At 32.2% G+C, this 17,834-nt stretch overlaps 1 protein-coding gene across 1 annotated transcript in view; it reads left to right on the top strand.

Moving 5' to 3' along the window:
• The window catches only part of LOC128241481 (NEDD8-conjugating enzyme UBE2F-like), a 37,011-nt gene extending 25,535 nt beyond the window's left edge, over nucleotides 1–11,476 (top strand). Inside the window, exon 8 of the mRNA XM_052958440.1 lies at nucleotides 11,332–11,476. Coding sequence (XP_052814400.1) covers nucleotides 11,332–11,363 — 32 coding nt within the window. The 3' untranslated portion in view covers nucleotides 11,364–11,476. The remainder of the gene's footprint in view (nucleotides 1–11,331) is intronic.
• Nucleotides 11,477–17,834: the final 6,358 nt, after the last annotated feature.

Here is a 17,834-nt window from a genome sequence, read left to right as displayed (position 1 = left end):
TTTAAATGTGTTGTTTTAGATTAAGATTAGACACAACATTTGAATATATTGAATCACATCTATAAGTGCATGTATGGGATGTGATATAATGTGCTAGTAGCCTCATAACCTCATAACATAAAGCAATAAATGTATAAACTGTAAAGTGGCATTACTTTTCAGTTAGATAAAAATAAAATTGGTTTAAGGACAATCGTGTGATACAAGAATTCAGTTGTATTCAGTTGAAACGGCATCGACAAGCCAAGTAATCGAAAAATCAATTCCCTGATTGACATTCTATGACTTCCTATAGAAATGAAAAAAACAAAATTATGTCAATGATATTAATTAGGAAGTTTCAAAAAAGCAGTTTGGCAACCGATTAACACATACAGCATGAATTTGCAACATGATAAAGGTATGTCTATATAACAACATGCTTGACAAAATGAAGCTTACAGACGTGGTCGACTGACGGAGAAAAAAACTGAGATAAAACCATCCTTCTTGCGAAAACTCAGAAACCAATTTGGCATCCAGATTTACAGGATGTGTATTGTACCACTAGATTCTGGGCCTCCTTACTCATAAGCTCTTCAACAATAAAGTATAAAAAACATATCATTTACACAATTCTTGTATACATACTATATCAAGTTGTACAAACTTATATTACATCGCTATTTTTTTGTAGACAAGTGAAAACAAATATATTATTTATATAACTTATTTGCATAAAAACATAAACCTTTCACCATAAACATTTGCTTATAAAATTGAACAATCAATCAAATCGATGTGAACGTATCGGTTCCCCAAAGCTGAATTTTTTTACATTCATATGCGCAAGAAATACTCGTTTGTATGAATCACTCGTGCTTATAAAACGCCACCTGTCGGTTATTCCATTATAAACAAGGAAAATAAGCTTTCTTCTAATTCGTTTTACTCAAACGTATTTCCCTGAATAACATTCTATAACCTCCTATAGAAAACAACAAAATCTATACTATTTCAATATTATTTTTTGGTCTCAGATAAGCACCCGGGAAACCGATGAAATTAAAAGAACAGGAAATCTGATGTAAATAATCAATTATTTTTAATATGATGATCTTTTTCAAATTTACCCAATGTTGATCGTTAATGACATTTTAAACTTCTGTTTACAAACTTAATGTCGAAGACAATTTTTTTTGAAAACTTTACAAATGTCGATTTTGCTAGATTCACTTAAACTTACATCCATGATTTTCGACATTCTGTCCTTAACTCCATTGTTGACAACATACGTTTCACCAGCAGATCTTAATCAATGGTAACTATATTTTTAAAAATCGTAAATATGAGGATCAAGTGTCAGAAAAATTAATCTCACATTTTCGTTATATCAATAAACAGCTAATACGAATAAACCCACAACAAAGCTATTGAAAAATTGTCTTCGGCTTCTTGCGTCTGTACGAGGACACTTTTAAACAAAACACTCGTAGTGTACTCTGTATAGGTAAGAGTTTATGAAGTAATTTCTTCGCGAAAAAGTAGCCTAAGGAAGCGGAGTGCAGTGCAGCAAAGCGGCCGTAGTTTCTTATTCACGAAGAAATTATTTAATAAATTCTAGCGATAGCCCCTCCAAAATTGCATCAGCATTATGATTAAACCGTGCTCATGTTTAAAAGACTTGTCAGTCAGTTCAATATATTGTGAGGTCATTTAAATCAACGTTGGCTCTGAAAAAGCGCCTTTGCATATGCAAACATTAGGTGTGGCTATATGCGCATGCGCAGTTATAGCAATTAATTTGATCCTAAAGAGTCGTCTTCAGAAAAAAGTAACGATTCTTCACAAATAAGAAACGAAACATTTTAAAAATCTAGCGCCCCTGATTGGCTGACAATGTAGGGCAAAGACTAAATCATGTAGAGACGCTTTACATTTGGATACACTCATCCTTCATTTTAGATCAATGAATCGTTAGTAAAACTTGACACAACCTGTAAGTTTTAGCTATGATAATCATCGAAATGTCTCTATATGTGTAAACATTGTTTTCGTTTTATAACTTTGTATCAATTACATAACATTCAAAATATATCTACTAAAGCCAGGACAGATAAAACCAGCAAAGTCACTAAACACTTGCCCGTTTAGCACTTCGTATTTATGAAAATAAATATATTGCAAAAGTAAAATCGTCAGGAAGCAAAATATCCTTTCTCCCTAAACCGCAAGTTAAATCCAACTTTCTAACGGAAAGATCTACTTCCGTATTGATGAATAATACTTGTGGCCATCAATTTCTGTAGTAGGTCCGGGTGAAGATCACTTTGTCCGCTAATCCTTCTGGTAAAGTGTCTTCCTTGTACGTTTGCAAAACTAGGCGTATACACAAAAATGTTTCTACAAAACATCATTCATAACGTATTTACATAAATCAATGCGGTAAACAATTATAGCTTATGGCGTAGAATTATTACATTCGTATGAATCAATAAAACGACAATTTTACATTTAAACTTGTACTGGTGATGTCACCGTATACTTTAAAAATTCATCTCAGGCGATTCCGCTATGAATCAGCAATGCCGCTTTTAATAACTTCATAACAATATTTACATATAAATATGATTTATCTATGGCGATTTCGCCATGAATCATCAATCCCGGATTTGATAACTTTATTACAATATTTACCTATTAACTAGAACCGTAACTGCTGAAGCCACCGTATACTATGATGAGAATACAGCCTACGAAACTTCTGATAAGCAATTATTTCGTGCTAAGCTTAACAATTTAGAATTTCAAAACCTTCGCGCGTGTTTAAAGGTCCGCCTTCTTCCATTTATTCAAAACACACTTTCTGCAACATTGACAATGTGTCAAAAAGTGAGGTTGAAGCTCGATCCCCCCCTTCTTAATCATTGAGAATTTACTTCATATCATCTTAGTATTTCATATTCATCTTTGGCGTTTCCTCCGTGAATCAGCGGTGCCACTCATATGATCTTCAGATTATCTTTCTTAATAATGCGATCATTCTATAGTGCAGTAACACCAAGCGTATACTAATTATGTACAACAATCTTTCAATAACACATATTTACAATATCATTAGAAATGATCAGATGCCATCACATTTTTTTCAGAACTAAACACACTCCACAATTCCCAGCTTTTTCTAAGGAAAACATTATCTATTGGCTTGTCATTCAAGACAGGCAATTCATCTGTCTAGCAATTATAAGCCAAATATTCAATTATATTAAATTAATATTCTTTAGAATACTGATTACCCAAAAAATTCTTACATATCTCTCGGTTTCTTAACAACCCAACTTAGGAAATAATTAAATTAGTATTCTTTAAAATACGTATTTTAATGCCAACATTCTGAATTTTAAATCTTCTAAATAAAAAAATCCAGAATTATTCAGTATTGCTTCAGATCTTTCTCGTTCAATCAGTGAAGATTAAATTCCATTTATAATACTTATCTTTATATGTTTACTTTATGGCCACAGCTACGGCTGACGCTTACAGGTAATATTATAACAGAAAACCACAATAGGCGAGAAACCATTTGAGCCCGGCACTTGAACAGGAAGTGACGTCAACGAAAAACAGCTGCCATAAGCAGATACCCGTTATTGTTTTGCATCGTTCTCCTTCGTGTTTTTCTCACAACAAAATAAAAAAGACACCTATATATGTTTTAATAGTTTGTCAACGAAACACTCAATAACTAAATAAAACTAGAAGCACTTCATATAAAATTTGCGAAAATGAATTCCTCTAACACACATTAATTGATGCCTTTAAAACCAAAGAAACATGTTCTCACTTGTTACAAATTATGTATGAACTGAATTCACTCATTATTTCTACATGTCCCATCATACATTAATGTCTTTTCACACATGGAATAGAATAAACTAGTTGTAATGCTACTCGAAATGCCATACTAGGTTTGCATGTACTACGATGCACAAACAGTGAAACTAAATAAATGACATGAATCCTATTCAACTGAACATTTGGATATAGGCGTAGAAAAAAATAAATCTTTGTTCCATGCGTTGACTTTATGCGTCCATGTTAAATTAAACCAGTAAATGATATGTTTCAGCCATAACACTAATTAATTAAATGCATTCAGATAGTTGTTTGCCTTCCCATATTAATTCTTTAAAACACATTTTACTGATTGTGAAGATTGGTATTGTCAGATTGTACTTGCAAATACATAGAAAAATTGGTCATAATACTTCATAATGCGTGAAAGTGTACATCCCTAAAACTGAACAAGGCAAGCATATCATATTTGATTTGGTAACATGATTGAAATGTAACTTTATAAATGTAACAACAGAAACAATCTACCTCATTATCATTAAGTACATTTAGCAAATAAATACATAATACTTAAGGATTGAGGAGATAGCTTAGAGCTAATATTTATACCTCTCTCCTCAAGCACACGTTGAACGAACTGTGTTTGCAACGCATTAGATAGTATGATAAATGCTTGCACCACATGATTTTAACGTTTTCTAGATTTAATTCCTACAAAAATAAAAAAATAAAAAATTAAAACACTCATATACCATTATAACCTTTCACCTGCACTATAGAGAGGTATGTTTTGAAAAAAACGTATACGAAAAGCTTGTATGCCATATGGAAATTTAATGATGTTCAGAGGTCAAATAAATAACACTTATCACAGTATGTACATTAAAACCATTCCTATCATAAAATCTAAACATGAGAAAAAGTAATATGAATAAGAAAACGAATAGCATTAGTACAATGCTACTAATTTAGTTTCTGATATGCACAGCTAAGTTTATCAACACAAATCGCGTATATATGCATTCCTGGTTGTATTATATGCATACGATAATTGTATCGAGTGGAAAAATCAACTATAAAAACTGCTTTTTAAATCAGTTGTAGCTGCTTCCGTTTAATATATATTTCTTTTTAACACTTTAAGTTTCCAAAAAATTAATTTGATTTAAAAATAGATCGCATACGTTTAAATAAGATTTGTTTTAGAAATAAACTTACCGGGGATAAGGAAAATGGCAATCCCATTTTCAAACGTTTTCTTGTAGCTGAATCCTTGAATATTTGTTTATGTACAAAACATTGGACGAAAACATTTTTGTTCGAATATAAATTCGATGCTTTAGTATGTTTTACTATGTTTCCAAACTATTTGACTTATTTAACTTGTTAAACGAACTTCATGGCAAATTAACAAAACAATAAACTAATACGTTTAAATAGCCTCCACACGTCATGTTAACAATGAAGCGTGGTCTTCACCCCATCTCGGAAACGACCCGTGTACAAACGAAGAAGAATATTCTCAGAAAATGACTGTGCTTTGATATTCACGTATCATAAACCCACGTTCTATCATAAAACGAACTATACAACTGATAGATCGGCTTTTAATATAATGTTAAACAACTGATGATTGGTTTCCTCGTTTAACCGTTCAAACATTTATTCAGTAAATAGTGACCACTGTTATGTTGTTAACGGGTCCATGACCTTTTTTATTCTTGCATAAACATTTCTAAATAGTGTTGTACATGCATTAAAAGTAGTTAAATGAATATTTATGAAGGAATGACAGTCTACGTCATTAGCGATCAAATGTTTGCGTTGGGGACGTCCCTCGGGTGTAGAAAACGGTTAATCGAAAACGAGGTGTTTAGAAATGTAAATATAATATAAAAAAACACACAAAATTACGCATAACTGTATTACAAACAGATTTTGTTCAGTGTAAGTGTATTTAATACACGTGAAAATATGCTTTGTGAAATAAATGCGATCTAACACTGAACTCATGAAACATCCTCTGTTTACATTACCAAACTGCTCTGTGTACCGTAATGTTATGTAGTTGTTAAGCTGAAAAATAGAAATGTGTGTTGTTAAAATGCCACGTCTAAATGTGTCGTTTTATTTGAAAGCATATGTCGATTAGTTTAAAAATAACATTAGACACAACATAATAATCTATTGAATCATAAATAAATTTATCTCACATGCTCGTATAAGACATCACTAAACAGCTTATATGACTCTTAACCCAGCAGAGTTATTGAAAAAGTGTCTTCCTCCGGTTTGTAAGTGCACCGTGCACGAGCATTGCGAGTAAGCCCACTAGCCGATACATTGTAATTAGAAAGGCCATGATAATAATCTGATGTTTATCTTTCGGAAAAAAATATTTCTACTTTTCTATTTATAAATCTGTATATATTAATGCAATATGAAGACAAAATTGTACTGTATATATGTATAAGTTAGAGTTTATTAAGTAATTTCTTCGCGAATAAATAACCTAAGGAAGCGGATTACTTAATTAATTCTAACCGACTTAGTGTAAGCCCCTCCCAAATTACATCAGCTTTAAAATTAAGCAGTGCGCCTGTCAAAAAAGACTTGTCATTTAATTTAATATATTGTGACGTCATTTAAATCAGCGTTGGCACTGAAAATCCGCCTTGGCATATGCAAACAGTAGGCGTGGCTATATGCGCATGCGCAGTTATAGCAATTTACTTACTTAATCCTGAAAGTCGTCTCCAGGAAAAAGTAGCGATTTTTCACAATAAACAAACGAACATTTTAAAAATCAAGCGCCCCTGATTGGCTGACAATGTAAGGCTAATATATAATCATATAGGCAATATGATTTTGGATACACTTATCCTTCATTTTAGATAAAAAAAAATCGTAAGTAAGACTTGACACAACCTAGAAGTTCTAACTATGATAATAATCGAAATGTCTCTATGTGTATAAACATTGTTTTTGTTTCATAACTTTGTATCAATTGCATAACATTCAAAACTTCTGTACTAAAGCCAGGGCAGAGAAAACCAGCAAAGTCACTAAACACTTGCCCTTTTGTCGAAATAAATATATATTGTAAAAGGTGAAAACTTTAGCAGGCACGATATCCCTTCTTGCTAAACTGCAAGTGAAATCCAACTGAAAGAACTACTTCAGTGTTGATGGCCATCCACTTCTGTAGTAGGTCCGGGAGAAGATCCACTTCTACCGCCAATCCTTCGGTCTGTTGTCTGGTCACTGTGCGTCTGCAATAATAGTCGTATTCGCAAAAATGTCTCTACAAAGAACATCATTTATAACGTATTCACATAAACCCAATCGGTTAACATTCATGGCTAATGACTTAGAAAGTTTACATTCGTATGAGTTAATAAAACAACAATTTTACATTTGATCTAGTACTGGAACTTTAACGATTCATCTCTGGCGATTCCGCTATAGATCAGCCTGTTATAAATTCACTTCATAACAATATTTTCATATAAACTAGCACTTGTGATTGCACCGTGTTCATTGTACATTGTGTTGCATCTCTGGCGAGTCCGCCATAAATCATCAAAGCCGAGTTTTATCACTTTATAACACAATTTGCATATGTACTAGTACTGTAACTGACTAACTGGTGAAGCAAACGTATACTATGATTAGAATACAGCCTTGATTTTCATCAAAGGAAACTGCTGATAAGCAATCATTAAGTGCTACACTTATCTATTAAGAATTTCAACTTTCGCGCGTGTTTAAAAGTCCGCATTCTGCAACACTCCGTGTATCATTGACGATAAGTCAACCAATGAGGTTGAAACTCACTCCGCCCCTTCTTAATCATTGAAAATTTACTTCATAACATCTAAGTATTACTTATTCATCTCTGGCGTTTCCGCCGTGAATCAGCGATGCCACTCATATGATCTTCAGATTATCTTCCTTAATAATGCAATAATTCTATAGTGTATTAACATTAAGCGTATCATAATTATGTACAACAATCTTTCAATAACACATCATAAAATATCCTAAGAAATGATCAGATGCATTCTAATAGTTACAGAACTAAACATAATCCACAAAACCCCTTTTTATAAGGAACACATTTAATAATGGCAAGTCATCCTAGACAGGCAACTCATCTGTCTAACAATTATAATGGCAGCCGAGCCAAATGTTCAATTATAAAAAGTACAATATCTGTATCTATAATAATCTATATATTTGTATTTATAAGCAAATACAGGGCATACCACTGAATCATACACAACACAGTTTTACTTAACTCACAGTTTATTAGCAATTCGACTTATATGATATTATTAAATTATTATTCTTAAAAAACAAATTTTAGTTCCAACATTCTTAATTTTTAAATCTTCTAAACCAAATAATCCAGAATTATTTCCGCAAGGTGTGTAAACAAATTTAATGTTGTCAAAACAAATAAATCAATTACATTCACATCCAATGAATGTAAATATCCTAAGAAGAGATCAGATGCATTCAAACTGTTTCAGAACTAAGCACAATCCACAAATCCCATTTTTGTCTAAGGAAAACATATTATAATAGAGTGTCAGCCAATATTGGCACCTCATCTGTCTTGCAATTATATAATAGCAGCAAAGCCAGATGTACTTAGTCAATTACAAAAACAAGTAAAGAAACAATATTTGTATTTATTAGTGAACACAAAACAAATCACTGAAACTTAAATAAAACTTTCTTACTTATATCTCAGTTTGTTAACAACTCAACTTATTAAAATAAAATTAAATAAGTATTCTTTGAAATTTTTCTTTCATTTTAATGCCAACATTCTGAATTTAAAATCGTCAAAACCAAAAAATCCAGAATTATTCGGCATTGCTTCAAATATATCTCGTTCAATTCAGAGAAGATTAAATTTCATTTATAATACTTATTTTTATGTGTTGACTATATGGCCAAAACTACGGCTGACGCTGACAGGTAATATCATATCAGAAAACCACAATAGGCGGGGGAACACCATCGGGGCGCGGCACTTGAACAGGAAGTGACGTCAACGAAAAACAGCTGCCATGAGGTGAAACAGCTCATCTGTTCACAGCTACGTGGTAGAACTGCGGGATCCGTGCAACCCCGATCTCATTGTGTTGCATTGTTCTCCTTCGTGTTTCTCCCCCCCCCCCCAAAAAAAAAAAAAAAAAAATAAATAAATAAAAAAGTCACCTAAATATTCTTTGTATGTTAACTAAACACACACTTTCTAATTAAAACTAGAAGCACTTGATATTAAAATGGCGAAAAAAATCCTCAAGCACACATTTATTGATGCCTTCAAAAACAGATGCAAAAAGATGGTTACAAATTTTGTATAAACTGAATTAACTCATAATTTCTACATGTCCCATATTTCCACTGCATAATCTGAATCTTCATGTTACGCGTCGTTTCAAATAAATACAACAAACATATCTTCAATACGACTTACCCTCTGTAAGAGGATTAAAATCATGCCTTGTCCGGTCACTGCAATAAACACGGACTTCTACCTACTGCCTGGTACGATCTCAAATTTAACAATTAATTGTATCGATTTGAACGTATCGATACCCCAAAGCTGATTGTCTTTACATCCATATGCGCACGAAATACTCGTGCGTATGAATCACTCGTGCTTATAAAGCGCCACCTGGAGGTTAATCCTTTATAAACGAGATAAACTAATTTTCTTCTAATTCATTTAACTTAAACGTAGACAATTATATAAATTGTTTGCAATATCGTTATTAAATGTTTGCTTGTTCCCATTTAAAACATTATGTGCATTCAAACATGAATATAAACATTATACAATACACTGAATGCAACAGTACGTATTGCAATGGCTAAACATATAGAATAGTGTTTAAAATCATAAACTAAAATAAGTTTAGTCTTTATCTTAATGTGATGACATGCAAACATCATACATCATAGTTTTTTTGAAATGGCTAATTTTAAAGCGCTTTATGTCGAGTATGGAGTCGGAGCCTTTCGAAAAAAATAGTTTTTAAGAAATGGGGAATTATAAATTAAAACAGTCATTATGATCCTCAAACGAATATCTATGTATATTAAGTGTATTGTTGTGGCATACGGAACATTGCATTAGCAATAAGAAATAAAAGGATTATATGATTATATCGAAAGCAAAAAGGAAATAGATGTGTAACAATGAACTTATTTTGATAGAATTATCATAAATCAAGATATGTAGCAAAATGTGGTCGGTTACACTAAGAAGACACTAGAAGACACAAGACACTAAAATAATTTATGTCACAAGTATACTATTTTGCACCGTACGTCATATTTCTTGATGACATCATGCGTGCCAATTTTATATTGCTATGTATTTAAAGCTCTTTGGGGAAACTATACCTTGATAACTTGACATGCAATACGACTATTTTGGCAACGGGAAATTTCACTATCACATACATGCCACGTATTTTGTTGAAATCCGCATTAAAATAGTTGATAATATTAATGTATTTTATATAATTATAATATAATTAATCAATTCTAATGTCACTCGATACAATGGGTGAATGTTAGGTTTGCATGTACTTCGATGCTTAAACTAAATGAATGACATGATTTCTATTAAATTGAACACTATACTATATGCGTAGAAGAAAGGAATCTTTGTTCCATGCGTGATAATGTGTTTTAGTTGCAAATAATTGTCGGTTGTAGCTGTTTATTGAATTTAAAACAGGTCTTGCCTTCGTAAAAATTATAAAATATATTTTCATTAATAATCAAAAACTTAAACGTAGTTATTTAAATTATATCAAAAACACATAAAAACAAGTTAGACAAACATATAAAATATAAAAATAATATGGAAATATACCCTGTTCACTTTCGCTCCCATGGTAAATTTAACCAATATTGATATCTTGTCGCAATAACATTAATTAATTAAATGGCATTTAGATAGCTATTAGCTTTCCTCATAATATGTTTATAAAACACATTATACTGATTATGAAGATTTAAACTGTCATGTTTTACTTGCATATACATAGGAAACTTTCGTCATAATACTAGATAATGCATATAAGTATACATTCCTTAAACCTAACACGGTATGAATATCAATTTTTGTTTGGTAAAAATATTGAAACATAACCGTATCGGTATAAACAAGGGAAAATAGGAATTATTAAACTCATCTATGTATAATCCTTTGTTGCAGTAGATATTTGACTAAATTCACAACAAAAGTATTCGCTATATTTCTGAGCAGCACAAGAATCATATTTACGATGTTTATATCACAGTTTATATAAAGTATACATTACATTCCGTTCTTATATAAAGGTACCAATTTGGATTCCGCGATTACATCATGCTCATTTCAAAATATTAGGTTGCAATCATGCTTATATGTATACGTACATTAAATCACGTCTAATACAACGTTCGCTTCCCTACTTGCAGACGCACCATCCGTCCCCGGGAAAACCGTATAAAGGCGGCACGTTCACAGGACGTTTGGTTTCCAACTCTGTGGGCCAGCTGCTATGTAGGATGTTAAAGGCGGCGTTTAAGAGAGGGCTGATGTTCATCTTGGGGAAGGAAGGAAAAGTTGTCCTGGATGGTGTCTCATTGTATGATGGAATTGGGAATACCCTGTAAGAATAATCTGATAAGTATAATAAGAGTCAGCTTAGAATGTTCAGGAGAGGATTAGTGTTAACTGTTGTGAAGTAAAGAAATATGTTCTGAATGCCGTTTCGTAAAGGGTTATGTAATGTGTATATTCAATATATTTTCTTTTTTCTCTTTGTCTGATTTATGTTTTACGATTTTCCCGGGAAATGCACAAAACAATTAACTAATAAATTGAAATACACAACTCACAGTCACTCGTCATCTCACAAAAAAAACGTCATGAAGAAGATAAAATAAGAATTTTTGAAACATGCAAACGAATGTAGTATAAACATTCGGTAGAATACAGCGTTTAGAAGTCTTGATATCATTATGCTCATCACAGGAATAAATACGATTTGGTTCTTACTAAATGATACTTGCTACGGCTCTAAATAATTTCGTACTGAAAGACTCTTCATGTAATATACTGTATTTGACATGGACATTTATGTTGATTACTATGCGGATGATAACTAACATCAACAACAACAACAATTACCTTTATTTGCCATGGTAACATTTGCTACAACAGACTATATATTTCAATAAAGCATCGGTAAAGCAGATGTTATCGAAGTGAAATTATGACGCAATATAATAATGTTAACATGTACAACTGAAATAAAGCTTCATAAACGTATTTGCGGGTTCAGTGACATGGGTAATGTTAGTTAAACAATTTATCTTAACATTTTGAAGTAAAATACTTTGGGAGAGGAAATGTAGGATATTTGTGGTAATAGTTTTTTTTTCAGCAAGTTAATTGTTGTCTTAATAAAAAAAACAGTAGATAATTATACATGCATCCTTTCATTATATTTGATAGTATAAATACTGCTATGAAAACATGACGCTTTAATGTAATCTAGCACAGATCGATATGAAGTGCGGGTCATTTACGGAAAATTATTTCTAAAGTACACCATGAAAACCACGTGCAAAATACAATTGTGAATGAATGTGTTTATTTAAACTTTAGAGTGAATGACATTCCAGCGTGGATATTTATAATATCTGTCATGTGTTTTCGTTCCGGATCGAAAAATCCGACCCGCGGGCACCTGCGTTGCCAGGTAACGAGGCTTGCCGTGTTACCTGCTACGCAGCGTGCCCGAGGGTCGGATTTTTCAATCCGGAACAGACACACATGAAATATATTTTTTCTAGCATACCTTGAATTACACTTTTTTTGTGAAAAATGCATAGAAAAGCGCAGTTTTGTAAATTTCACCAAACAGCACGTGCGATGATGTCAGCTGACGTCATGACGTGCATTAATATTTATTCACTGCATACGTCAAGAAGTTCCATCAGTATCACGTATTTTAAGGGTTATTTTGTTTTGTTTTGAAGGTGTGTTTTTGTAAAGTTAATAGTTATGGAACTCATCTATTGAAATCTCATAATTATGGTTACATTAAATGTAAAATAAAAGAAATTAAAAGTATTACGTCACAGCGCGTGACTCATCTGGCATGGGGGGATGCCAGATGGAGTTTTCCAGCACGGCTGAATTCACCGGAAATGCCTATCCGATGTGCTAGAAAGTAGCGTAATGATCGGAATGATCATATAATTATTCATACAAGATAAAAAAAAAATCTAAAAATAAATCGCAATTGATATAGTACATGAATGCAATGTTTCATCAGCATGTTTGGTTTAAAAGGGAATTTATATTTAAAAAGCAACCATTTATACAGCTCACGGAAGCACAACGTCGCCGTCCATGAGATGGGTGTCAATGTTGTCATCGTATTAAATGGTGTCAATATTATTAACGTAATATTTAGTCTCAAACGTCAGTCGAAACCCATATGAGTGACTCGAAACATTCTTGAGTGGGCAGTCAAATCCTAAATATGTAGTATTTGTTTTAAATGATAAGCAATTAATATGCAGTTATACAAATTTTGTTACATTTATAGCAGTTGCTTTTCCAAGATATTTCTTTTAAAATAATTAGCATGTATCTTCTGCGCTAATGACGTATTTTGACGTGCTTCGCGGGAGGTCCTATATCCCGTTTAAATAGCACATACAGTTGGTCTTATTGTACGTAAACGCTGGTTCGTCATTGTATAGACAATCGGGTGTTCGCCTGATGGGACTATATTTCAGTTCTCCAATTCGAAGTCGTTGATACAACTCGTATAGGTTTGAGTGTATTTAAGAAACATGTGACAGAAAATCAGTAAGATACATAGCAGAGGAGTAAAATATATATTAAACGACACAGATGCATAAATTTAAATTCATTTAAATATTCTTCTCTTTTCTTTCGTTTCTTTAATATTTCATTTCATTGATCAGCCCTATCAGAATAAGTTAAACTATCCAAAACTTTATAAACAAAATCGCAGGGCTACTTTTTATGATCAGTTGCACGATCTGATTACACGAAATATGTGCAAACATTGAAAGTGTATTTTCTTTAAGGAAGGAGAACTTTTGACAAAAAAACAACCAAACAAAATCGCTTGTTGTATCGTGTTGGCTCACTTCTATAATCTTATATGAAACATAAAACATTTGTGTGATTACCATTCTAAATATTTAGATTGAGTGCAATGCAGTGTTTACACTATTTTTTATGAAAGATTTGTACTAAATGTCCTTATATATGTATTATAGTTAATTAAGAACTATTTGACAGTCATTGTCGGTCAAAATCTCAGAAATTATAAGCACGAATACTCTTCACATGCTTATATAAACATTATAAACATGTGTTAGAAGTCCCATCACCACATAGTGTTTAAGTTATGCCTTCTGGGTCCGTATTACAGAAGCATCTTAATATTTATTTTAAGTAATATTTTATCCTTGAATAATTTCCTTAGGTAAGGAAAGAAAAGAAGATTTTCTTAAGTAGTATTCCTAAAAAATCTTAAGGAAATCTTTCGTAAAATATTCCTTATCTTTATTTTTAACCTTAAAAAATATCTATCCGCGTTTCTAAGGAACTTCGGTAATTCCGTGTCTAAATATAGAACGGATTTTGGAATTCCAATAGTTCGCCAACTAAATATAGAACCGGAAGCTGGAATTCCGGTATTTTCCAGCACAAAAATAGAACCGGAATAAGGAAGTGCGCACTAAATATATCGTGCAGACGGCATTTGTCTTTGTTTACCTTTGTAAATATGGAGAAACAAGATGTCAAGAAACGTTCTCCCAATTTTTCCCTGCATGATTGTATGCTGTTGGCAGAGGTTATGGGAGGACCAAGCGGGACACACAATCTAACCCGTTACCAATACGTGCATAACAAGCACACACCCTGTGAGTATATTTGTACAACTAAAATATATCTAAGCAGTAGTCAGTGCCAACTGACGGCAACTGTTACAATATTGCATCCTGACGGGACGAAACAAAACGAATGAATACTAAAGGACTAGTGATAAATCATCGCAAAAATTATAACTAACGTCCAAATTGCATGTATACATGTTTGTATCACAGAGTGCGTTGTTGTTTTGACACACCCCTTTGACCACGCCCCCCCATTATTTTTTAAATCCCAGTCTCATTTATAATGAAGGTGAACTTGTTACTATTGATAACTTACAAAAACAATGTTTTTTTTGGATTTTTATTCTGTTATCTTTGTAATATACAAAGTTAAGATAATAAAAATTCCAACTACACACCCTGCCCCTGTGGTGTGTACAATAGTCAGACAGAACAGTCGACATATTGAGACTAGTGTGATCTTATGTGTGTATCAAAACTTTTTCACATAAATTTTTTTTGACGTTGTATTACAAGTTTTTGAATTTAGACACATTGAGTGCATTTTGAAGAGCTACAGACTCACCTATTCTTATTGTTTTTTTGTTTTTGTTTAAGCTATTACAACAAAAACCAAGCGGCACATGTGGGAGGAGACCATACCAAAGATGTACAATGCTAGCTCAGAGTTCCCACGCTCATCCATTGATCTTCTGAAGAAGTGGGACAACTTGGTGCAGCGGCATAAAAACCTTTACCAAGATTACATCCAAAATCAACAAAAAACTGGTATAATTTATTAAATTCATTTAATGTATTTTTGTTGCTATTCATATTTTATGTTCAGTACACAAAAGTAATGCACTTTATGGATAAAATTGCTGTCAAAATGTTTTTTTTCTTTATATAAACTTTTACTCTTCATATTGTGTGTCATATAATTAAAGTGACAATCTTATTCAAAATCAATACATTCACATGTAAAACACACATCACTTTTGACTGAAAAACCTTTAACTACTTACTAAATAATGAATTTATGGAAAAAAATAAATACTGATAACATGATTTTAACCGTATATTTAAAAGCTGAAAGCGCAAAAAAAAAAATATTACTGATTGGTGATTTCTTAAAGATTTACTATGGTCTACTATAGTCTCATAAAGAAGAAATACCGTGATTTATGCTTATTTCATTCAAATTAAACTCGGTACGCTTCATAAGAACCTTTGTTTTCGGGGTTTTTTATACATTCATAACACTAGTAAGTAAAAGCATATGTCATGTGTTTGCAAATGTATCATTTTAATATTGCAACAGTTGATCATGTATCAAAAAATCTTAATACATGGAAATGCTATTGTTTATCCATTTTTTCGATTATGTTCTACAATGATAATCATTTACACTGCACTTATTCCATGTGGTGGACCTAATGCTTGGACTATTGGTCTCTTGACAGATGCTGTAATTTCTGTAGTTGGAAAAAACATGCGGCCTAATTGGAATATCCGGCCAGGCTGGAATGCCAATGGACTCCGGATTTCTACAGCTGCCCTCCAACAAGTAAACTCATTAATCGTTGCATGTATAGCTGTAATAGTTACCTCCCACCCATATTGAGTGTAACAGATACTGCTTTTGTTACCATTAAACAGCTAAATACTGGAATTTCTTGCTACCTATAGCTAATGTAAAAGCAGGGTTGGTTTCCGTTGCGATCAGATATGAGAATTTTCACCATGTTGAATTCTAGCCTCTAACATTTTAAGCGAGTTGCAATGCAAGCGAGTTGTTCACCTGCAGCACATGCTCATAGATGAAACATTAATAAGCATTAAAACTGTACATACAAAGAACTTTTATAAAAAGAATGAAGGTACATATTTTTAACAAATTGTTCAGGTAGTGAATGCATCTTGATTGATTAAACTGTTTTCATAAATGTTTAATTTATCACAAACTGAACATTTTAATTTCATTGCATTCATAAATCAGAAAACTGTTAATATCTTTTCAGTGTGTCCACAGGCATTTCCACAACTAATGGGAGTGATCTAAACAGGTAAAAGTATGGCTATAATAAAAGCAACTTTTAAAATAAATGTTAGGATTAAGAAACAATATCAATTTGCAAATATACTGACAGTTAATATGTAAACTGGTTATACATATTATCAGTTATCTCATACTAACACATTTCTGTTTAGATTGTGATGAAAGCTATCACTATATATAACAAATAGGAAATTTATATCTAGTTCAAGTGAACAAAGGAAGAGGCCACAAGAACAACAACAACAGGGTTATGTGAAAAGCTGAGAATGCAAATTCAAAATTATAATGCAATAATTTTATTGTGTGTTATTTTTTACATCTACTTTAATTGTAAATGACATCTTTATTTTATTATTTGTACCAAGTATTTATATCTCCTAAAACCATTACAGTGCATCAACATGGGGAAAAAGTGCCAGTTCCAATGCAAGTCTTAGTGCAAGTGAAGACTTGGTTACAATTTACAGCTATACAATAAAGTACAATTATATTTCAGTAGTGGTTAAAACTTGCAGCTGTTATGTTCTTCATACATCTATATAGTATAAGTCATTTTTCTCAAGCTATTCATTTTTAATGAAATGAAATCTTTTTTTTCTTTCAGCCCAGTTCAGATGGTGACAGACCTTAATGTGACCAGTGAGACATACAACATGTAAGTAACACATTCATGCCAAAAGTGTTACTGCAAACTGTGTAAATAATGTCTATTCAAAAATGAAGTAAACCTTTCATCAGCACATCATCCAATGATTTCAGGCCATGGCACAATCTAAAACAAAGGATAAAAGTTGTCACTGTTAATAAATGAACTGTATATGTCAGTACAAAGTAAAAGAAAGTGCCACAATCAATTCTTGTACTGTATTTTTCAGAACCAAGTTGACTTATAATATGGAATTGAATGAAACTTTATACAAAATGCTTATACTTATATGGCAAACCTGTTTCTGTGGTAACTTTGTTTGGGGTGTTCAAATCACCTTTAGTG

Source organism: Mya arenaria, chromosome 7 (assembly GCF_026914265.1).
Source record: "Mya arenaria isolate MELC-2E11 chromosome 7, ASM2691426v1".
In the NCBI taxonomy this organism is placed as follows: domain Eukaryota; kingdom Metazoa; phylum Mollusca; class Bivalvia; order Myida; family Myidae; genus Mya; species Mya arenaria.
The sequence above is the reverse complement of the archived record's forward strand: the minus strand, read 5'-3'. Positions and strand labels throughout refer to the sequence as shown.